Source organism: Peromyscus leucopus, chromosome 6 (assembly GCF_004664715.2).
Source record: "Peromyscus leucopus breed LL Stock chromosome 6, UCI_PerLeu_2.1, whole genome shotgun sequence".
NCBI classification, from domain to species: Eukaryota; Metazoa; Chordata; class Mammalia; order Rodentia; family Cricetidae; genus Peromyscus; species Peromyscus leucopus.
Window position 1 is genome coordinate 126,342,044 of NC_051068.1, and position 25,071 is coordinate 126,367,114.

General features: G+C 38.1%; 2 protein-coding genes and 1 pseudogene across 3 annotated transcripts in view; 1 reads left to right on the top strand and 2 right to left on the bottom strand.

The window, feature by feature from the left end:
- Positions 1–5,172: 5,172 nt before the first annotated feature.
- Positions 5,173–13,226, bottom strand: Fpgt (fucose-1-phosphate guanylyltransferase). Its single transcript, XM_028882936.2, has 4 exons — positions 13,127–13,226; positions 11,160–11,327; positions 9,561–9,653; positions 5,173–7,334 (listed from the first exon to the last, which is right to left on the bottom strand). The coding sequence occupies exons 1-4, from the start codon at positions 13,215–13,217 to the stop codon at positions 5,881–5,883; spliced, it is 1,806 nt and encodes a 601-aa protein (XP_028738769.2). The 5' UTR covers positions 13,218–13,226; the 3' UTR covers positions 5,173–5,880.
- Positions 13,227–13,235: 9 nt separating this feature from the next.
- Positions 13,236–25,071, top strand: part of Lrriq3 (leucine rich repeats and IQ motif containing 3) — a 107,055-nt gene continuing 95,219 nt past the window's right edge. The window contains exons 1-3 of one of the 2 annotated variants that reach the window (XM_037207247.1): positions 13,236–13,488; positions 19,108–19,356; positions 20,353–20,676. In XM_037207247.1, the coding sequence (XP_037063142.1) occupies positions 13,312–13,488; positions 19,108–19,356; positions 20,353–20,676 (750 nt within the window). In that variant the 5' untranslated portion in view covers positions 13,236–13,311. Of the gene's footprint in view, positions 14,500–19,107; positions 19,357–20,352; positions 20,677–25,071 lie in introns of both variants that reach the window. The other variant, XM_028882928.2, reaches the window with a different exon arrangement.
- LOC114702500 lies at positions 24,152–24,812 on the bottom strand (annotated as a pseudogene).

Genomic DNA, 25,071 nt, shown 5'->3' on the forward strand with positions numbered 1-25,071 from the left:
GGATTTCTTCTGTCCCATACCAGGTAACTCTTCTGATACGAGACAGAAACTCTTAATCTTTTCTTTTCTTTTAACAATGTGCTTGGATTTAGAAAAGGAGAGAGCTATATTCCAACTCTAAATTCAGCCTTAATTAGGATTCAACTTTTTTGAGAAGTAAAAAGATGTGTAGGTAGTGAGCTTTTATCCCAATGAGAATATTGTTACCATTAGGTCAGATTTTTATTTGCTTGGTAATTTTTTTAGATAGCTTTTCCTTATTCTTTAGATGTCTTGATGTCCAAGGTCTTTTGACTTCTTGAAGATAGTTATTTCTATTTTCCTATAAAGACAAAAACAGAACCCTGCCCTGACCCTTGTTACTTGAATCCAAGAGAGTATGTTAAACGATCTTAGGAATTTATTAAGCACTAGAAGGAAAATTCCAACCGAAGGAAGTCAGATACACAGTCGAAAACACAGGAAATAGATAAAGCCACAGCAGTAAACCCCAAAGAAGAGAAGTACACACACACTACCACCAAAAAAATAACAGGGATGAACAATCACTGGTCATTAATATCCCTTAATATCAATGGACTTAATTCACCTATAAAATGACATAGGCTTACAGAATGGATAGAAAAACAGGACCCATCTTTTTGCTGCATATAAGAAACACATCTCAAATTCAAAGACAGACACTACCTAAGAATAAAAGGCTGGGAAAAGACTTTCCAATCAAACAGTCTTAAGAAACAAGCGGGTGTAGCCATCCTGATATGCAGCAAAATAGACTTCAAACTAAAATCAATCAAAAGAGATGAAGAAGGGCATTACATACTCATCACAGGAAAGATCAACCAAGATGAAGTTTCAATTCTGAACATTTATGCCCCAAACACAAGGGCACCCACATATGTAAAAGAAACATTGCTAAAGCTTAAACCACATACAAAACCCAACACATTAATAGTGGGAGATCTCAACACCCCACTTTCACCACTGGACAGATCTCCCAAATCAAAACTTAACAGAGAAATAAAGGACTTAACTGATGTCATGACCCAAATAGACCTAATAGATATCTACAGAACATCCCATCCTAACAAGAAAGAATATACCGTCTTCTCAGCACCCCATGGAACTTTCTCTAAAATCGACCACATACTTGGCCACAAAGCAAATCTCAACAGATACAAAACAATTGGAATAACCTCCTGTGTTCTATCAGACCACCATGGTTTAAAGTTAGATTTCAACAAAAACAAAAACTACAGAAAAACTACAATCTCATGGAAACTGAATAATGCTCAACTGAATCACCAATGGGTTAAGGAAGAAATAAAGAAATTAAAGACTTCCTAGAGATCAATGAAAATGAAGACACCACATACCCAAACTAATGGGACACTATGAAAGCAGTGCTAAGAGGGAAATTCATAGCACTAAAAGCCCACATAAAGAAGTTGGAGAAATCTCACACTAGTGACTTAACAGCAAACCTGAAAGCTCTAGAAGAAGCAGCAAAGTCTCCCAGGAAGAATAGATGCCATGAAATTATCAAAGTGAGAGGTAAAATCAATAAAATAGAAACTAAGAGAACAATACAAAAATTAATGAAACAAAGAGTTGGTTCTTTGAGAAAATCAACAAGATAGACAAGCCCTTATCCAAACTAACCAAAAGACAAAGAGAGAGAATTCAAATCAACAAAATCAGAAATGAAAAGGAGGACATAACAACAGACATTGAGGAAATCCAGAGAATTATAAGGTCATATTTCAAAAACCTCTACTCCACAAAACTGGAAAACCTAAAAGAAATAGACAATTTTCTGGATAGTTACCACATACCTAAGTTAAATCAAGACCAGATATATTATTTAAATAGTCCAATAACCCCTAAGGAAAAAGAAACAGTCATTAAAAGTCTCCCAACCAAAAAAAGCCCAGGAGCAGACGGTTTCAGCACAGAATTCTACCATATCTTCAAAGAAGAGTTAATACCAATACTCTCTAAATTGTTCCACACAATAGAAACAGAAGGAACATTACCAAACTCCTTCTATGAGGCTACAATTACCCTAATTCCTAAACCAAACAAGGATGCAACAAAGAAAGAGAACTACAGACTGATCTCCCTCATGAACATTGATGCAAAAATACTCAATAAAATACTGGCAAACAGACTCCAAGAACACATCAAAACAATTATCCACCATGATCAAGTAGGCTTCATCCCAGGGATGCAAGGGTGGTTCAACATACAAAAGTCCATCAATGTAATACACTATATAAACAAACTCAAAGAAAAAAACACATGATCATCTCACTAGATGCAGAAAAGGCATTTGGCAAAATCCAACAACCCTTCATGATAAAAGTCTTGTAGAGATCAGGAATACAGGGAACATACCTAAACATAATAAAGGCAATTTACAGCAAGCCAACAGCCAACATCAAATTAAATGGACAGAAACACAAAGCAATTCCACTAAAATCAGGAACTAGGCAAGGTTGTCTGCTCTCCTCATACTTATTCAATATAGTACTTGAAGTTCTAGCCAGAGCAATAAGACAACTTAAGGAGATTAAGGGGATACAAATTGGAAAGGAAGAAGTCAAGCTTTCCCTATTTGCAGATGACATGATAGTATACTTGAGTGACCCCAAAGATTCCACCCAGGAACTGATAAAGCTTATAAACACTTTCAGCAACACAGCAGGATACAAGATCAACTCAAAAAAATCAGTAGCCCTCCTATATACAATGGACAAAGAAGCTGAGAAGGAAATCAGAGATACATCACCCTTTACAATAGCCACAAATGACATAAAATACCTTGGGGTAACACTAACCAGACAAGTGAAGGACCTATATGACAAGAATTTTAAGTCCCTGAAAAAAGAAATTGAAGATGTCAGAAAATGGAAAGATCTCCCATGCTCATGGATAGGCAGGACCAACAAAGTAAAAATGGCAATTTTACCAAAAGCAATTTACAGATTCAATGCAATCCCCATCAAAATACCAACACAATTCTTCATAGAACTGGAAAGAATAATACTCACCTTCATATGGAAAAACAAAAAACCCAGGATAGCCAAAAGAATCCTGTACAATAAAACAACCTCTGGAGGCATCACGATACCTGACTTCAAGCTCTGCTATAGAGCTACAATAATAAAAACAGCTTGGTATTGGCATAAAAACAGACAGATGGACCAATGGAATCGAATTGAAGACCCTGACATTAACCTGCACACCTATGAACATATAATTTTTGACAAAGAAGCCAAAAGTGTACAATATGTTTCCTAGTTTTGCTGTCATGTTGATATGTGGGAAGGACATGTGTAACTGGTCAAGCTTCTGAGAATAACAGAATGAGTGCTCAGGTCTAAATTAGATATTTATTTCAACCCCTTCCCATCCAAGGCTCAGAGGGCATCACATAAGAGGGAGCAGAAAATATAAGAGCAGAACGATGGAGAAGAAATGCTGTCTTCTGCTCATGACATGGCTGATACTGACATGGGCTCACAGCACTTGAGATTTCCTGCACAAGAGCAAGCTAAATGAAATTTAGCAAAGGAGGTAGTTAAGCTCTAGGACCCAAAGCTATTCAGGAAGCAATCTGAAGTTGATAGTTTCTAGAGGAGGGAGAATTATTCATTTTTTGAGGATATGACTACCGATAGATGTGTAGTATTCCAGTGAATGACCCCATTCCCATGTACACATGGGAAGCACTAACTGGATTAAGTAGGTTATTAGAACAAAAAAGACATGAAGTTGGGAGGGACACATGGTAGGAGATATGGGAGAGTTGGGGGCATGAAGGATAGTTATGATCATAGTTCATTTTATACATGTAGGAAATTCTCAAGAATAAATAAAATCTTAAACTGCAGCATTATCAATGCCTTTGAAGTCACAGTGGCTGGTGCTTGGGAGACAAGTGTTTATCAATAATTATGAGCTGATGTCTGAGTGCTTTAATAGAGTCTGACCTTGACTCTAAAAAGCAGAAATGTCTTAATTATATTGCTATATTGCATGTTATTTGTTCCTTTCTGTATATATGCACAGAGAAATGATAGGATTCTCTGTCTAAATGTACCTACAAGAGATCTATAATAAATATAAAAATGTCAAGTAACCAAGGAAGTACTGGTATTCTTTATTAATGATGTTTTTTTTCTGAGAACATAAAATCACAATTCTAATCCTTGGCAGAACTTTAAGTCAAATTAGTATGAACATTTAATAACATTCAACATCCATTGAAATCTCTGTAAGCAAGTCAGTAATTGTCAAACAATATCATACATCTTTATCCCTGGGAACCTCAAAAAGACAAATACATATTTATTTATAAATAATATAGTAGAAGGGTTTTGATACATATATCATTTATCATATATTTTTATTATAATATATATAAACAAAACTGTCACAGCAGTTGTTAGTATAGCTAAGGTAATTTAAACACAATTATGACAAGTCTTGTCTCTATTAGACCTAAAAACATTTCACTAATGTGTTTATTTCAATATAGGTGCACGAACCCTGGAATTTACCAAAGTCTCATTATCTTGAAGTTGTTTATGATCTAACTATTATCTCAGATTCCCTATTCTAATTTCTTCCTCTTGGGCCAACTGTTTATTCTCAGCATCATTATCAATATGGACAGAATTATGAAAAGCAAAATACTCATTGTCAAGTCAACAGAACTTTTGAAGGATAATTAAGGGTGGATTAAGTAACATCCATGGTGAAGTGAACACTGGCTTTCAACTACTCCTATGCCTTCTGAGCAAACAACATAGTTCTATCAGCACACGTTTTCCAGTGTAACGGGACAGTAGATATAAAGTATTGCAGCACATGTTCAAATTTATAAGAATAAAACACACACACACTTTTTTTTTTAAAAATCACATTTGCCAGGATCTGTGAGACACAAACATCATTTTAAAGCATTTCCAGAGCATGAAGTTTTGACTCCCAGAACCCACAAAGAGGTCATAATCACCTGTAACTTCAGTCCCAAGAGATATAATGCCTTCCTCTAGCCTAGTGGTTCTCAACCTTCTTAATGCTATGGCTCTTTAATACAGTTCCTTATGTTGTGGTGACTCCCAACCATAAAATTATTTTTGTTGCTACTTCATAATTATAATTTTGCTACTGTTATGAATCATAACATAAATATCTGTGTTTTCTGATGTCTTAGGTGACCCTGTGAAAAGGTCATTCCATCTCCAAATGGGTCTTGACTCAGTTTGAGAACAGGTATTCTAGCCTCTATGGCCACTGTGCATATGCATACATGTAGATAATACATTCATGTACATAAAATAAAAATAGAACAAAATAAAAAAATTAACGGAAAAAGACAATTTTCTTAAAAAGTTTAAAAGGATGTTTTTCATTAGGTATTTTCTCATTGTGACAAATTAATACAATCATCAATAACACCCAGAGCTTTATTGGACCAAATTTCAAAAAAACAAAAAAATTCTAAAAGTATGTTTAGAAAATCATCCTCTAAAACAGAAGTATTTGTTATGTGAATGGAACTGTACCCCACAAATTGATATTTACCAAAAAACAAAGCTATAATAATGTAAAAACATTTAAAACAGCATCACTTTCACAAATTTGATGCTGAAATGTTTTTCTATCCAAAGTGGCCTTCTGTACCTTTGTTATTACTATGCTACAGTAGTTATATTAATATAATTTTTATTATGTTGCTTTACTGAACAAGCCAAAAAATGGAAAAGAAGAAGAAAGAAAGAGAGAGAGAGGGGGAAAAGAGAGAAAAGTCAGAGGTCTACAGAAAATGCCTGCATTTGCAATCCTGTTCATAGGCAAAATATATTGTACTTATGATTTCTCTGAATCAGATTGTTTCTTATTTGAACTAATTTCTAGAAAGATTTGCTCCCTATAAGCTAGCATGTTTTTTACATCTTTGTATAGAAGCATTTCTTGGATGGATAGGAGCTTAAAGTTGCTCAGGCTGAATGGTGAATGGCTCTGTACAGCACTTAACATCCCAAGGGATACTGTAACCGATTCACTCAGAGAAGAACAGACAGGGAAAATTCGAGCAGTCCACAGGCTCAGATGTGTCTTACTTCCTGAGAATAGTTCCTCTGTAGCTTTAAGGTTCCAAATATCTAAACAAGACTGAAAACAGACTCCATAGAACTCAAGCTTCTTTAGGTCTGATATGGTTTTAACATTGCTCTTCAAGTTGTCTTGCATGCCAAACACCATAGTTGAGTATTCTAAGTGTCCGTTTATCTGCAGACTTAAAGAACACATGAAAGAATACGGGGGCAGCACAGCTTTCACTATGACAGAACCACTAATAATGCACTTTTCCCCGATGGACACCTCAGGCCCCAATCTGGAATACTCTACAACTGAGCCAGGGGCCACATAGCATCCTGAATCCAGTATACTGTGAATGACACAGGGTGTCTCACGGGGGCATTCAGGCACATTTGGAAAGACACTGAAAGCGCTGGACTGCAAGCCCAACTCTGACCTTAATGTACTATCAGAAGTGAAATGAAGCAGATATTCTTCCGTTGTTCCAATGTGATAAAATCTGGAGTTATTAAGAACAACAACATTCAGTGGTGTTCCCTTGAGGAGGTGGAATATTTTCTGCCTCATGTCCAACAACTGGGACTCTTCTTTAGTGACATGTGATGTGTTCCTGGTGTACTCTGCAGTTGCTCCAGGCCCCAGTGCCTGCAGAAAGTCACCATACGCATCTATTTCACAGTGCAGTGGGCCTATACTTTCATAGAAGTCAAGTAGCTTTTTGGCTGATTTATGATCCATGTAAAATAGGCTATCTGTGTAGACATACTCAGAGTTCAATGGAAGACTGGCTGTGTCACCCCGAGACAAGTCCTGTAGACCAAAGCTTCCTCGTCTATGCACAGCATTAAAGTGATGCATTTTTTCAATGCTGGGCTTATGGAGGAAACGGTGGCATTGCTTGTACTCAAGGTCACCATGTTGTGAGGAACTGGCAGAGTTCAAGACAAATACTCCATGTGTTGTGCCTACAGCCAGACTAGACGGATGGGCTAAGGCGGTAAAGCCAGGTTGGTCAAATGCAATATACTCAGAGTCCCCAATACTGTATAGTTCAATATCATCTGCACAGGTGACCAAAACTCCAGGCTTCATGTGTGAGGGGAAATCCATGTACATGGCTAGTTTTAACTCCAACATCTGATAAATGGGCTCACCAAGTGGTAAAGCTGTGAAGATTTTTCCTAAAGCACTTGCATTGGGAAGCCGTTGACTGTAGCCACCTATAAAACAATGTAAAAATATTTGAAAATATGTTCTTGAAGAGATTTTCAAAATCTGGTGGCACCAGTTATAGCATAACATACCTCTGAAGGTATTTAATACTAAGTATCTAATCAAAATTAAGGGTAGAATTAGGAAATCTAGACTTTAAAACCATCAAAGAGTGTTTCTCATATGGCAATTTGATATAATACAATTTTAAAGACTCTAGGTCAGGAAATAATTGAAAGACACACAGAGCCTGGCTATCAAGTATTCTCTATCAATTGCATAACTAACAAAAGGACCAATTTTAGAACTTGATCCTCTATGAATATTTCTAACGATGCATTCCAACCATGGTTAAAGTTATAAATTACGGATGTACTTAGAAAAAGTTGTAAAAGACTAATGCAGTTAAACAGTTTCAAAATGTACTTCTCTGTTAAACATCCATTTTATGATGCACTGTCTTCAACTTGTGAGACATACTTAAGAAAGTAAATGTAAATTTACTTAAGAACAATTTTTTTAATTATACCACTTTTTCATTTAAATTGGCTTTTCCCTTCTAAGATGAACATCATAATGTCTTGATTTCTGAAATATGTTCTCTTAAACACATTGAATGTCTTGAATCCCTTTTATGTAAAGAAAAGGTGTCTAGTGTGATGCAGACTTTTATGTATTGGGAAAGGATCTGATAAATGAGCTCACCTGTGGCTTAGCATGCTTCAGCTACTTACTTGAAGATTTACTGCAGTCAGCTGCAGTATAATGAGAACAATGCAACATTTAAAGTACTTTGTACACAGTACATTGTTAAAGAAATAAGAGCTAAAATTAATTCTAATTGTTTACCTTCCAAAGACCAGATGATAGTAAAGTTTACACTAAAAGACCCTCCTCACAACTGTGGAAACTGGTTCACAAGCCCAGACAGACTCCAAAAGCCAAGGACAAACCTCCACCTCCGACCTGAAATGGCACTTACTTGTGTGTACCCCACACTATCTTTATCTAACACAATGTAATATCTACATAAACAGTGGTTATGCAATGATATTCCAGGAATTATGAAAAGTCCACATGTTTAGTACAGACATATTTTTACTACCCCTTAAATACTTTAAATACTTTCTGTCCATCATTGTCTGAGTCTACAGGATTCAGAGGGGCCACTATATTTCTTGCTATCTATTTTCTGAGGTCCAATTAATTTTACCTTTATTTTACAAGACTAAAGTAAATTTTCTACATTCTTAACTTTTGTTTAAAGCAGGACTTGGATGTGCTATGATGATGTCATCTGTACAAAGAGTCATATGACTGTGTACGCAACTTGGAATTAGAATGCATCTTTGAAGCCATGAAGAAGGAATTCTAAATTATATGTCCCAGGCCAATGCTGGGCCTTGACCAAAGTTTCACCAGCCCACTAGAATGAAAGAGATAAACAACAGAAGTTTCTATGCAACCAGATGTTTAATATAATTACATGCATTGAATTAAAAAACCCACCCACTATTCTGACAACATCCTTTTTTTTTTGTTTTTTTTTTTTTTTTTTGGTTTTTCGAGACAGGGTTTCTCTGTGTAGCTTTTCGCCTTTCCTGGAACTCACTTGGTAGCCCAGGCTGGCCTCGAACTCACAGAGATCCGCCTGGCTCTGCCTCCCGAGTGCTGGGATTAAAGGCATGCGCCACCTTCTCTCTTTTGAAATATTCTACATGCTTTTCACATATATATTTATGTGTTAACTCTTTAATTTGTCATTTTTCCTTTTTAAAAACTGTTAAATATTGTAGCTTTGACTATCAATACTAAGACAAAAATTCAAGGTAGATGTTTTGAGAAATGTCTAATCATCATTTTCATCAGCATCCATTTTTTTTCGTAACAAAATTCTCCTTCCAGACTCCTAAGAAATGCCCACATTTTCAAGAGTTTTGTGAAAAATAATTTTCTATTTGCAAACCAAAAATTAAATGATAAAATATCCATAAAAGATGATGTATATAAGCTACAATGTTAAGAAAAAATTTTGTGAAAATCAAAACTTACACATTGAAAATAGCATATTTTCAAAACCCCAAAGCCAAGAACATTTATTTCCAAAGTAAAATACCATCTATGAATTTTAAAACAAAATAAATTATAGGGGAAATCATTTGCAAGGGAGATAAAGTCCCTAAGGTGTCAAAGGTTGAAAAGTCGAGAGCAAATGTAAATGAATAATAAGTTACCAGAGTGAATTAACAGGACTGTGAAAGAATTCCATTTATCTCCATAGAGGTTTTCCAGGCACTGAAGAGAAAAAAGTGTTGATCCTCCATTTCCTGAAAAACAATTCAAAAGCACAATTTTCTTCACAGAAAATTATGAAGATTTTCTTAAGATGATATACTTAATGTTATAATTTTGAAGATGTGAATTTTGTTAATATGAGATAGACAGATTGAGGAGGTATTGGCAGAAGAACAGATCAGTCACAGTAAATAAGGAAACAAACAGCTAATCAAGAAATATAGCAAAGCAGCAGGTAATAATCTCTCAGGAATAGTAAAGAAATGATAAATTACATAATCTGTGATACACACTGAATTCATTTGCATTTGTCAACCAGAAAACTTACTTAATGACTTCTTCCAAATGACACAGCCCAACACACAAGCTAAAGTTTTCTTAAACGCAAGAACTTGGTTTGTACAATGTATTTTAAATATTGCTAACATACTGTATACATAATTCTTCTCTACAGAAGGGACATTACACAAGTGCTGACCTTCTTCCTGTGAGGGATGAACCAACAGTGGATCATCAGAATAACACCAGTGTCATATACTGAACCAACAGTGGATCATCAGAATAACACCAGTGTCATATACTGAACCAACAGTGGATCATCAGAATAACACCAGTGTTATATACTGAACCAACAGTGGATCATGAGAGTAACACCAGTGTCATATACTGAACCAACAGTGGATCATGAGAGTAACACCAGTGTCATATACTGAACCAACAGTGGATCATCAGAATAACACCAGTGTCATATACTGAACCAACAGTGGATCATGAGAGTAACACCAGTGTCATATACTGAACCAACAGTGGATCATCATCACCAGAATAACACCAGGGTCATACACTTGCATTCTCTTCCTGGCACTGAGAGGCTTTTGCTTTCCTTACCATATGAGCCACAATTTTAGGGATAAATGTTCATAAAAATCAAACTACTTCCAAGTGAAACACAGAAAATAAATAAGTAAATTAAAGATGAATACTGGATTTCAAAGCAAAATACTTTTAAGCAATAACTATAAAAAAGTAGATGAAATTATTTGCAATTCTCTCTATACAGAATCAAAGGTAAAATATAATTTATTTATTTACAATGATGACAAAGTTTGAATTAACCCAGGGTTTAAGTAAATATTCTATGTTACTTTATGTAACTGGACATGGTTCATCTGTATTCCATAGTTTGGTTTCAAGAGACCAAGTATATACAAAAATCTTTTGACTTGTTTTCCTCATGTAAATGTCTGAGGAAACTACTGGATTGGGAAAGAACTTCCAATGAGGTCTACTATAATTGTATTGAAGAAAAAAAATTCTTTTATATAGTGATATGGACAAATTTACCTTCAAGTCACAGTGGCTCAGAATCTTTGCTCTGACTTTCATCTTGTTAAGAGGAGTTAATTTAGTTAGATTCAGATTTTAAAGTTTATAAAGGCCATGTGTGGAGATGAACAGTTTATAAACTATAAAGCTCAGAAATTATTCAATTATTATTTTGCTCATAATATGTTATAAACATCCAATGAAATGTATACCAATTTTAGTTCCAGCAGGATCAGTGAAAACATGATATTGAACTCCAAGGGGCAATTCCTTTCTCTTCAGCTTCTCTGACAACTGTTGTTTGTAAGCAAGCTCCTGCTTTTCATCGGCTGCTGTTATTGCAACTACATCCCAGAATTTTCCAGCCACCACGGGTTTACCTATTGGAAAATGGCAAGAAGTTTTTTTTATATTATCAGAATTCCCTATTACAAGCTTGGCTAGTTCAAAAGAGGGGAGGACAAGGATAATCATTACCAGCTTCCTCATAAGAAGATTCAACAAACAACCACAACAAAACCCTACAACAATCTTTGGTCCCAAATCAAGCAAGTTTCATGAACTAGAGCCCTTAATGTTCCGTGGATGAGAATAGCAACTCTACACTTCCACGTTTCTGTGTAGAAATGTGGGTTGTTTTATCTGTTTATTAACTTTTCTTTGTTCTTTTATTTTTAAATTTCTTTATGGTGCTGGGGATGAAACAGAGCCCTGTGTATGCCAGGGAAGCACCCCATCACTGAGCTATATGCCCAATCCTCTCTTCATTTATTTTTCAGAGAGTATCTTAATAATTGACAGGCTGGCCCTGACTCTTCCTGTAATTCAGGCAGTCCTTGAACCTTGACCCCACTGCCTCAGCCTCCCAAGTAGACAGCTGTACAGTCTTGCAGCACCAGACTCAGCTCTTACTATTTATTATGGCTTTACCGTGACTGAACTAAACTTACATAGGCCATCAGAATACCACACAAAAGTTAGGATCAAATTCCCCAATGAACTCATTAAGTGACAAACTACACTGGCAAACAGTGGGAACCTCTCCTTTATCAACAAAAATATTAATAGGGTTTTAATGAAGGGGCTCTACCAGGCCTGAGTAAGGCAAACATGGCTCTGACAGGCCTTGCCCTTCCCCCATTCCCTCTTCCTTGCTAAAAACTATTAGATTACATTCCTAAAGCTAGTCACCAAAGTCTGTCTCGTCTCTCATTTGGCCTCTCCCTCCCCGAGACTATCAAGGTCCAGCTGTCAAAGTACTGAAGTCCAACAATCAAAAGCCCCCTTTTGGCTACCCTAATTAACATCAAAATCAAACACCTCATTCTAACACTATCCTCTTTTACCTTTATAAAGTGCCATTAGCCTATGGGCCATGTCAGTCTCCTCTCTATTCTAAGAGCGGCAGTCCTCAGTGCCTCCAGGACAAATCCCTCTCCTCCTGCCCCTCCCCCTCGTACCCTTCCCCTTCTCCCTCATCATCTGTCTCCTGTCTTTGTCTCTTATTCCCTGCCCTCTGTCCTTCTGGGGCAAACAAATCTCCTTTGTGCTGAGAACTTGGTCTTGGGGTGTCTTGTGCAGATACAGGACAGTTTATTTAACAAGTTAAAAGATAAGGGGGGTGGGGAGAAGGGGGAAGTGAGAGAGGGAGGGAGGAGAGGGAGGAGTTCCTTACCTAGGATTTAATAATTCCCAACACTGATATCCAAATATAAATCCCTACATTTTAGACAGTCACAAAAACCAGTTTTATCAGGCAGCTGTTCCGACAAGGGCAAGCACCCATCTGTGCTTTTTTTTCCTTTAAAGGGCAAACTTAAATTTAGAACTTTTAAAGTCACAATTGGCTTCATATTGGAGTTCAAACAGGAATAAGCTGGTGAGTTATGCAGGGGACTGGGGAAAAGGGAAGAAACACGGTATCTACTTCAGACTCTGTAAGCAGCATGGCTTCAAACCAGGGAGCTGCGCGGTGCGTTACAGTCACAGCCCCACACGCCACGTCCAGAGTTCTTACTGTTCCATCCTGACACCTGAGATGACGCGGGCAGGGGCAGAGGGAGACGGAAGGGCAAAGGCCAGGGCGGACAGGAAGGAGCCGAGGGCAGGAAGCGGCGAGGGGTCCGTGGCACGGCGCCCTCCGTGCACGGGGCCAGAGAACTCGGTTCCGCCGAGGTACCTCTCATCTCCGAAAAGAGCCGCAGTTTCCGCAGGGTCGCTTCGCGGAGAGACGCCATGGCCCGACTTCCGGGAGCCCGCGTAGTACGCATGCGCACTCCGAGTCCCACGCCCCGCCCCGCCCCGGCCGTGCTGCCACGTCACCGCGTCCTGGAGTCTCCGGGAGACTGGAAAAGCTAGGATGCCATGAGTGTGCGCTGGCCATGTTTCCGGGGCAACGCTCTGTGTGCAGATGGGCACCTAGCTGTGCCCGGGCTGCGTGGGGCTGCGCCGTCGGCTCCCGCCTGTCCACGCCGGACAGCCCGCGGCGTGCCAGAGGGGACCGGCCCGCCGAGCACAGTGGAACATCACCCAGACGCTGAGGTGACCTGCCCGCACACAGCTTCCGTTCCTGACAGAAGGCCTCTCGAGGAGGCCAGGCGGCAGAACCTCGGGTTCAGGGGGCCCCTGCGCCCCAGGTCCGGCCCACGTGGGATGCTGTATGTCGGACCAGACCACGCTGCTTCCTGCAGTCGGCCAGCCTCTCAGGCACAGTCTCGAACTTGAGCAACAGGGCGCTCAGTTGTGTTCACTTGCTTCTCGGGTTCTACCAAAGGTGTAGATTAGGATGCCCAATAGTGCCCGATAGTGGGAAGTCAGCCCTACTGAACATGCTTTCATCTGCTGATAATATTTCTCCTGTAGAGTGCCTAGTTTATAATGAGTTCTCCAGATTAATCTCTCCATTCTTACACATAGCATATAGTAAGTAACAACATTTAAGGAAGACTTCAATCTCACCCAGAAATCCTATCCTCCTCTACAATTTGGCTTGGCAAGTTTCTCTTCATTAAAGTCTTGCTCAGAATTCTGCAAAGCAATTTCCTATGAACTTGACTAAGTTTCTGAGTAACCTTAGTCTTTTATATAGTCTTGACTTTAGCATTTAATTCTGTATTTAAAGTAGAGACATTTGTGGGGAAAGATTACTGTTTCACAGTACATTCTTGCTGAAGAAAATCTAGAAAATACAGAAAGTTAAAGGGTCTGAGTAACAGCAGTAGAAGTCAGATTTTGTGATTTCTACTTTTGAGTGAGTTGGAGTAACACCAGGGTTTTGATAAGACTTGCCTTGTGTTTAAAGGGGACACACTGAAATGTGTCAGTGTGTAGGACAAGAATACAAGCAGAGAGCCTTTTTGGAGGCTACTAAAATAGTGCAAACAGGAAAGAATTGGTGGAAATTTAAAAGATTATAATGGGGGATGGTGAGAAATTGCTTAGATTCTAGAAACATTCTAAAGGCAAAAGCAACAACATCTGTCCACTGATGGAAGATGAAATGGCCAGCAAATGAGATGAGGAAAGCTATATATGGGGAAGCATAGTGAAATGGTAAGAGGATACATCTAATTTAATATTAGATATATAGAACAAATATGTGCATATATAGTGGAAATTGTTGTTTGTGTCTGTGTGCATTATGTATGTAGTTCTGGAGATCAAGACTAGTATGGCTAGAAGTTTTTGTGAGTTGTTAGAATACAGATGGAGTTAATTTTCAACTATTGAACTAGGTTGAAATTCCAAGGGAATAATAAAAGTCAAAAGGTCCTACATATTAGAGTACCACACATTCTTACAAGTGGAAAACAAAAAGTCTTAGGGTATCAGTTGCTATGAAGAGACACCGTGACCATGGCAGCTCTTATAAAGGAAACATTTAATTGGGACTGACTTTCAGTCCGGAGGTTTAGTATGTTATCCTCATGGCAGGAAGCATGGTGGCACACAAAAAGACATGGTGCAGGAGGAGGAGCTGAGTTCACATCTTGATGCACAGGCAGCAGGAAGAGACTCCTACTCAGCATTGCTAGACCTCAAAGCCCACCCCCAGTAACACACTCCAACAAGGCCACACCTACTCCAGCAAGGCCACAGCTCCTAATAGTGCCTTTCATTATGAGCGCATGAGGACCATTTCTTTCAAACCACTACAGTGAAATTTGAAAATATTGTATGGAACATCATGCCCACCTTCTCTCTCCATGCTGGAATTAGCTCTATCTTGAGCTTGTGCAGGTCTCGTGCAGCTTGTGCATGCTGTCACAACTGCTGTGATATAAGTGCACCTTCCCTGTTGTGTCTGGCACTTACCCTCTTTCTACGTGCCTTCCACAATAATCCCCGAGTCTTGGGATGAAATGGTGTAATATAGATGAGCAATTTAAGAAGCTGAGCATTGTGCAGTCTTATTCTCTACACATTGACCAGTTGTGAGTCTCTATGTTAGTTGCTATCTACTGCAAAAAGAAACTTCCGATAAACGTTGAAAAATGCACTGATCTATGAGTCTAGTGCTATATCATCAGGAGTTAGTTTAATGCTGTATCTATTTAGCAGACACTAGTTCTGGTTGTCAGGTATGGGCTCTATCTTATGGAGGGTGACTTAAATCCTGAAATTCAAATCAGAAAGTTGTTGATTACCCCCATGAAATTCTGTTCCCTATTGTACCAGTAGGTATATTTTCCAGCTCAGTTGTTGTAACTTGTACAAGTCCTACCCCTAGCAGAGGAGCTATGGACAATTCATAGCTGCTGGGAAAGGGTAACTCAATTTTCTTTAAGGCTGTGGCCTTTGATAAGTCAGCCATGTTCAATGGATGACCCCCCCCCACACAATGAACTTTAACAAAAAAGAGAGATAAATCTGTTTGAATAACTATATTACAATGTCTAAAATATGTTTCAAAATAAAAGATGGAATAGTATGATAAATAACTTGAAATAAAAGCTCTATATACAGTGATGTGGTTATATAAAATTACACACATCTATATATGTATTATTTGTATACTGATGCAGTGAAGCATAAAGTCAGTTTCAATTGGATACAGAGACAGAATCTTGATGCTGTATATGGATGAATGCTGTTTATATAAAGCATCGTTTTAAAATACGATTTTATGTGTTGGAAGAAAAAGGAAAATTAAGAAAATGGCAAGTCTAGTGCCTGTCTTGGAGAAAACATTGTAAAACACGTGACGAAAGATTAATATCCAAAATAATACAAGGTTCTCAAACTCAACAGTAAGATAGCAGCCAACCAAAAAATGGACAAAGGAGCCAAAAAAAGCCTCATCAAAGGACACACTCATATGGCAAACAAACAGAAAAATGTTCAGCATCATCTATCTGTAAGAATTACAAATTCAAAAAATGAGGTACCTCTATATAGCTATCTGTCTGTCTTTGATTTAAGATACCAACACACCAAGTACTAGTAAGAATATATAGGAATAATTTCAGCTTGTTGCTGATGGAAACACAAAATAGTAGAGCTGATTCCAAAGACAAAGGTAGTTCATCACAAGATAAAGCATACTATATGATCCAGAAAGTAAACTACTTGATATTTATCCAAATGAAATGTAACATGCACATGAGAAGACTTGCTTGTGGCAATTCTATTTGTGATCTTCCATGCTTTAAGTCAGCTAAGATCTGCTTGGTGGGTGATTGGATTGATAAAACATGCTATATCTATGAAATGTAATGTTCCTGTATGTTTTAAAAGTGAGTTATATTAAATGCTGGGCATCAAAAGAGGTCCCTGTGAATACTAGGCAAGTGTTTGTCTACTGAGCCACATTCACAGCCTAAAATGAGTTTCACTGGAAAACCTAGTACTGTTACTGTGCTAAATGGAAAGTATTAAAGTGCTCATAATGACACTGTTATACCATAGGTTAGTGCATCTCTCATCCCTCATAAGAGAAACTTTTTTCGGCAGTAGATGTCAATTAACAGAAACCCACAACTGGTTAAGATACAGAGAAAAAGATACAGAACACCACTCAGCCACAAATGGTACACCTATCCTACACCCTTCTCCAAAGGCTGAGGGGTTACGGCAGGGTGAGAGTCATTGTCGACGACTGCAGTGAAACAGTGCTTTATGAACACAGCAGAGCACTTGCACATGTGAACTCTTGGCAGTTGTGAACATGCATACAGGGTGCCCACAAACCCTTGTCATCATCTGAAGGTAGCCAAGCTTTACACCGAAATGGAAAAAAGTAGGCGTTTAGAAGAAAAACCCAGAGAGAGGCTTCCATAGTTGTACAATTAAAACAAGCAAATAAGGCACAATGTAGATACAGGCTGCATTTCAGGGACTGTGGAACTTACTGCATTACAGAGATACAGCGGCTTGTACCAGGTTGTGGCTTTAAATTTGCAAGGGCGATTCATTTGTAATTTGGGCTAATCTCTGTCAGAATGTTCATGAATTGCCAGATTAAAAGACCCTTAGCTCTGGGATCCTGATACACTAAATCAGAGATAGGATTTCGTGAATCGCCTTTTCATAAATTCTATAGGTGACTTTAGAGTTTGTGGATTATAGTGTTAGGCCAGGATATTAAAGTATCTTTTGTCTTTATATCAACTTCAAATGAATTTTTTACATTTATTTTTATCTGGATCATGTAGATTTATCTGCTATTGGTAGAAGCTGGTTCTAATGGGAAGGATAGTTTATCTTGCAAAAAAAAGCCACCAGGTAGATAATTTATGCTTATATATCCTCCTGAAGACGATGTATAACTGCCTTCTGTGAAATCTGAAATTACCCATAGTGTAGACACATTTTTAAATGCTCTTATTAAGTAAGAAACATAGAGCTAAATACAGAGTTAAAGCCTAAGAGATCAGAGCAATAGCCACGACTCCCTTTAGCTTATCATTTGCTGTCATTTTTTTTTCTCTGAGAGAGATCTTTTTGTGTGTGTCTTGTGTTTTATTGCTTTCCTGTTCTGCCTTGTTATTGGCTCTAAGCCTAGCCATATGACTTCCTTGCCATTGCCTGTCTGTACAGACCTCCTGGTCTCTATGGTTGGTACTGGGATTAAAAACTCAAGGGTCACCATGCTTGGCTGTGTCCTTAACCACACAGAGACTCTGCCTGCCGTGTGATCGGATTAAGGGCGTGGGCTACCACCACCTGACTTCTATTCCTGGCTTGCTAATGACCTCTGATCTCCAGACAAACTTTATTTATTAACATACAAATAAAATCATATTTTAACGTAATTAAAATATCACCACACCCATAGTGAGGTCAAATTCATAGATATGGAAGGTAACATAAAAGGTTGTATAATAAAGCATTGATCATTTTTTATATTCAAACTCCAAATGTTTTGATAACCCCCAATCCTAGTTTTCTGATAAGCAGAGCATTAAGGGCACACACAGTGATGGCTACATCTCTTTAGGAAATGTCAGTCTGTGTGGGTAGTCTTCGCTATGCCTGCACTTTCTATGGCTGTGTCTTCCAGCTTCTCCCAAAAAAGTTGGTCTTTTATCAACTTATTAATACTTCAGAGTGCTTTTTATCATTCGTTCACTTTAAACCAGGGTAATGGTGTATGCTACACTTAGTTGTAGTTTTGTTTGTCTCTTGCTTGATGTCGTCTGTAGAAATAATAATTTTGTAAATTGCATGTTCTCTATTCTGTGGAAAGTGAGGTTTTATTATCCTTTCACCAATTTATTGGTGAGGACAGTGGTAATTTTTCAATATTACATGTTTAAGATATTGTGGGATAGAAGATGCTATAGGATTTAAATATTTTTATTTTAATTATTTTATCCATTTTTATCATCACTATATAGTAGATAATATTGTATTTTCATTTCATGTAGATTTTTAAAACGTGAAAGTAATTCTTTGTAAATATTTATATTTTAAATATTTATGTGTATCTCTTTGTCTGTGCTTTGTATATGTGTATATTGCATTTGCATGTGGATATCCTTAGAGGTTACCAAGTGGGTGTCACATCCCCTGAAACTGAAGATGTGGGCAGTTTGAGCTGCTATTTGGTGCTGGGAACCAAATCCAGGTCTTCTGAAAGAGTGACAAGTCATTTGAATTGCTGAGCCAAATCTCCAGCTCCCAGGGTCATTCTTAAACATTTATCTCCCGCTTTCCTAGATGTTTCATGGAACAATCACAAAAGAGCTTACCAGTCATGAAGAGTGGAGTCACTACAATGAAAATATAATAGAAGATCAGAAAGACTTTGTGTTTGTAAAGTATAATGGCCTCCATCTGAAGTCCATGGAGAATCTGCAGTCCTGCATCTCTCTGAGAGTGTGCATTTTCTCTAACAACTTCATTACTGACATCCAGCCACTGCAGAACTGCGTAAAGCTCATCAAACTTGATCTCCATGGAAACCAGGTAAGCACTGACTGCTGTCTGCATGTCAGTGAACTTATTCTGTTAACCTACAACACTCTTTCCAGCCATTGAAAATATAAAGAAAAACTTAAAATTTTATACAAATAAGACCCACAGACTCAAAATACACCATGTAATCTAAAATTTTAAATGATACATAAAAATGTATACATTGTGCTTTTCTTATTTTTAAATTATGTATGCATAGAGTCTCTGTATCTGTACCAAATGTGTGTAGCTTCCTACAAAGGCCAGAAGAGGGCACCCAGTTCCCTGAATCTGGAGTTACAGGGCTGTCATCTATCCCACGTTTGTTCTGGGAATTGAACTCGAGTCACTGGAAGAGCAGACACTCTCAACCACTGAGCCATCTCCCCAATCTGTGTTTCACTTCCTTCTAAATTATTTTGCTTTAAAGATTTATTTTGTTTTTATTTACATGTATATCTCTCTCTCTCTCTCTCTGTGTGTGACTGTGTGTGTGTGTGTGTGTGTGTGTGTGTGTGTGTGTGTGACTGTAGGTGCCCACGGAAGCCAGAAGAGGGTGCTGAAGTTATCAGTAGTTGTGAGTTGTCAAGTGTGGGGTTAGGTCTGCTGGAAGAGCAGCAAGAGCTCCTAACCACAGAGCCATCTTTTCAGCCCCATATTTTCACTTCTTAAATGCATAGTCTAGATTATAATAATATATTTTTGAGCCCCCAATTCTTTATGTGAGGAACCTCATTTGGAATTATACTAAGTACTTTTCACTGAAAGGTCTCTATATATACATACCCGTGAGTGTGTATATATATTCATTATGTTACTAATTGCAACTTATTTTAAATACCTAGTACATCATGACTTTGCAGTCATTATTTGGATAATTGGGGATTCTGGTTTTATTTATTAGGCACTTGCCACTTGCAAAATACTGAAGTTTAGATGATATTAAATGTTTCACCATTTTTTCCTTGCAGATTTTATGAATCATACATATTTTAAATATTATTTCAGATAAAGACTCTTCCAGATAGAACTTTTTGGGGTGGACTCAAGAACCTAAAACTCCTCTACCTTCATGACAATGGCCTTGCCAAGCTGAAGAACATCTGCGTGTTGGATGTGTGTGCAAGCCTTATAGGGCTGACCATGTTTGACTGCCCAGTGAGTCTTAAGAAAGGCTACAGGCATGTTCTTGTCAATAGTATCTGGCCTCTCAAAGCCCTGGACCATCACATTATATCTGATGAAGAAATCATTCAGAACTGGCATCTTCCGGAGAGATTTAAGACGTTCAACCACAGGCTATTCTTTAACCTTTGCCCAGCATTGGTAAAGGTAACTTACTCAATGTTTCCTTCAAAATTAGTTCGTAGATATAAAATTTTAGCTCTAAATACTATACTCAAATATATAATCTGTTTAACGGTATTATTTTGTATCTTTTATAAAATATTCACTGGTGAAAACATTAGCAGTGGACTTTATATCTGGTAGTTTATAAAAGTTTGTATGCCTCTTATGCAAACATGTCAATCTAAAATCAAGTTGTATATAAATACATTTTGTCTGAAAGATATTTATTTTGATATATGTTGATTTTCATGGAAACTATTTTTTATTTTTGAAATGGTATAAGACACAATTTATATTAATGGAAGAGGGTAAAAATACTTGTTATTCAGTTGATTTAGTTTAATAGATATAACCAAATGTTTTTGACATAAAATACTGAACATTCTTAGAAAAACTTGAAACCCTGAGGTTATACATTATTGTATAGATTTAAAAAGATAACCATTCATTCTTCATAGCATTTGAGTTTTAGAGCTGATAAGTTGGAAGGAAGGCTTAACTCTTCACCTCTTAGAAAAAAATTAATTAAACACAGGACAGAGTCTGATCATGGATGTCCAAAAGAATATTTTCAAATGGGATATAAACAGTAGAGTGCATTTTAGGGATTACTAGGTGCCCCCCCCCCACTGTCAAACACCATGGCATTTTGAACAGATTAAGACAGTTGTGACACAACATGGTGATGTCACCTCATGAGACCATCACTACCTATGGGATCTGTCATTGACCAAACATAATTATGTGTTACATGGCTGCATTTATAGAGGGGATCTGAGGAAGAATAGGAATTAATGTGGACAGTGATCAGGCTGGGAGGGGGCAAATGGACATTGACCTTGAGGAAGCTGAATGCGAAGCTGCGAGGTTGTACTGTAACTGCCTATGGTCCTTAAACACTATTAATAAGAATGTGGTTTGTCAATATTAGTTGAATACATTTTGGGCTTGGTAATTATTTTGTAATAATTAAAAAAATAAAAGTGAGGTGGCATTTAAGTCTGGTGTCTTAACCTGCACCCTCAGGGCAAAGAATCACTTAGTTTCTGCCTATGGTAGCAGTGTATGTGATCTCTTCAAGCATGGTCAAAATAGCAGAGGTTCCTTTAAGGAAGTAGTGAAAAGTCTGGGGAGGGAGACAGAAAGATAAGCAGGGGTCACAGATGAAGAACCTAACCTTCTTAGTACAGTGAACTACTGCCATTATACTGGCTGCAGATATAACCATTCTCTCATACTGTGTGCTTGGTACATGAACAGTATGACCATGTGAGACAAATCTTAAACTGCCATGTCAGCTGCCTTGTGGCTCAAGATCTAAATGGAGCTAGCGTAAGGTGCTGGGAGCTAGCTACAGCCCTCAGGCAATGGATGTTAGCCACACCTCTGTACACAAAGCACTGGCCTGCCTGAGAGACTGTAGGACTAGAAACCCACATCTAGCTCCTTGTCTAGAATTTTTCTTAGCTTTCTCAGGTCCTGTGTTTGGATATTTGAGCCATTCATTGGGTACCATATGTAGTCAGAATTTCCTTTGGGCTGCAGCTCACAAAAACCTGGAGACTTATTCATTATGGAAGCTCGGCCTAGAGCTTAGGCTTGTCCCTCTAGCTCTTATATCCTAAATTAACCCATTTATATTAATATTTTGCCTCATGGCTTTTTACCTCTCTCCCATCTTGAACCTCCTATTTCCTCTCCATGTCCTATGGTGTCTCTCCCACATGTAGATTCATCTTTTCTTCTTCTCTCTCTGCTCAGAGTCCTTTCTCTTAAAATCTGTATTTCATAAAGCCATCAGGCATGGTTACACTCCTGATGAATTTTTGGTCAGTTTATGAAGATGATGGTTTAGTTCCTTTTTCCAGACCTTTTCACATTCCATCTGAGATGTTACAGTGGCCCATTCTTCACTTTTCTATCAGCAATCAGCTTAAAAGAGTGTACATTGAAAAGCAGGTGCTGCCCTTGGTTTAGCTGCAATGAGGTCAGATGACCACACCTGTCTCTGTATAGCCAGCAGCTGAACTGAATGTCTAGTGTCTAAAGGTAGGGTGTGAATATTGCCACAAAGCTCATTGCTCTCAGTATATTTTACTTTATTAATGCAAGAGGAATACAGATATATTTCTTTAGACTGCAGATTTTTTTTATTATGGTGCAGCTTTTTAAATTATGTTTTAAAATTATACAAATGAAAATATGCCATTCCATAAAGTTGGAGATTTCTGTCAACCTTACTGAAATACCACAAGCGTTGTCGTCGTCGTTGGAGGTTAGATCACCATGATAATTAGTCAGTTTAAATTGCCAAATCCTTGTCATGGTAAGCAGTGTGGCCTGTCAACTTCTGCTGCTTTACACAACTTCTGAAGTTTTTAATTCCTCTGTTTCTCAGTTTGATTTTTGGAGGACTGTTGCCATTTTTATTTGGCTGTTTAAAGCCAAAGTCCCCTTCCTTGCCGTCACTTCATGGACACTGTTGGGCAATGTGCAGCGTGTGGTGTGCTTCCTGTCCACTCCTGAGCACTGCAGAGGACGCGTGCCGTCAGTGCTGTTGGACTTGCTAGTTCCTGGTGCAGTGTAGTGCCCCTTTCATTTGAATAAAAGCGTGGCACCAAAAAAAAAAAAAAAACAAAAAAAACAAAAAAAACAGGAGGAGAAAGCATGGGAATTACAGTGAGACATGGAGATTCAGGGGCCAGGCTTGCTTCTTTTCTAACAACGTGGGAACTAAGGAATGTTCCACAAGAACTCCTTCTGAGGCTAATCACATGAGTCACCTAATCACAATAAATCCATACCTTCTAAGCATTCTGCCATCATCTCCTCTCACTGTAGTTCTGATAAGCAAGCTTCCCCCAGTCACAAACTGTTGCAAGTGTCAGGAAAACCATGTCCAAGGCATGTTACTTGCAGTTTGGGTGAAATTTAAAGTTAGTGTGGTGATGCCCGGCTAGTGCATAAGAATGTGACAGGGGTGTCATCACAAGAGAGTGAGCATGTCCTAGATAGCTCAGTTTGGTAGCAAAGCCATCTCACTGGTAAATCATTAATTCATTTATCCCATAATAGATTAAAGTTTAAACCTATTCAAGAGGGCAGAGACTTCATGAAGTAACCCCTCTCAGTGGTCCAATCACCAAATGCCATTAGCATATATTTTTCAGGATTCCTTCAAATCATAGAACTTCTTTAGTTTTTTTTTTATAGTTTAATGTTTTTTAATAGCAAACTTATAGGAACAGCACAGAAGACAGACAACATTAAAAACATGTACTTGCATGTAGGATAACTCAGTTAGAAAAGTATAGTGATGGATGGAATCTACTATATGATAAAAATGCTATAAACACCATTTAGTTGCCATCAATAAGAAATTTACTTCTTTTAAAAAAATCCAAATACTGGCATTGTCTAGAAAATTTTAACAGGTTTATTTACAATTATTATAAAGTTGAACTGTTGAAATGTGTTCACTGAAACATTTGCTTGCATTAATGCTTTACATCTTGCATTTATATTAAAAATTCACACACAAATGAAAATGGAAAAACTGCCAATACCTGATTTCTGTCCCCTATTTTTCCACTCACAATCATATACTTAGGTACCTTTTGACCCCATGGAAAAAATATCTAACATTCAGAACTACTGATAACAGGAAGAAGAGGAAAAAAAATTTTCAGAATGAAATGTTTCCCCTCATAGTGGACTCTTAAGCACGTTCTCCGCGTATGCGGCGTGCTAGCTGGATATCTTTTGTCATAATTGTTACACATTTGGCATGGATAGCACACAGGTTGGTACCTTCAAATAGGCCGACCAGATAGGCCTCACTTGCCTCCTGCAAAGCACCAATAGCTGCACTCTGGAAGCGCAGATCTGTTTTGAAGTCCTGAGCAATTTCTCGCACCAGACGCTGGAAGGGGAGCTTGCGAATCAGAAGTTCAGTGGACTTCTGATAACGTCTAGTTTCACGGAGTGCCACAGTACCAGGCCTGTAACGATGAGGTTTCTTCACCCCTCCAGTAGAGGGCGCACTCTTGTGAGCGGCTTTAGTAGCCAGTTGTTTCCTGGGTGCTTTACCACCGGTGGATTTGCTTTGTACGAGCCATGGTACATGCACCTCCTTACTTATCTCCCTTCTCCCCTTCTCCTTCCGCTGGAGCTCTGCAAGCGAGAGGCGGCGCTGGAGTTAGGGAGTAGCGGCGGCGCAGCGACGGCTGTGAACACAATTGCCAGGTTTTTTTTTTTTTTGTTGTTGTTGTTGTTTTTTACATTCTTGAATACTGGAGGCTAGAAGTTCAACAACTTAAAGAAGGGCATGAAGAGTTAAATGCTTCACCTTACTGAAAGAAATGTTTGATCCAGGCC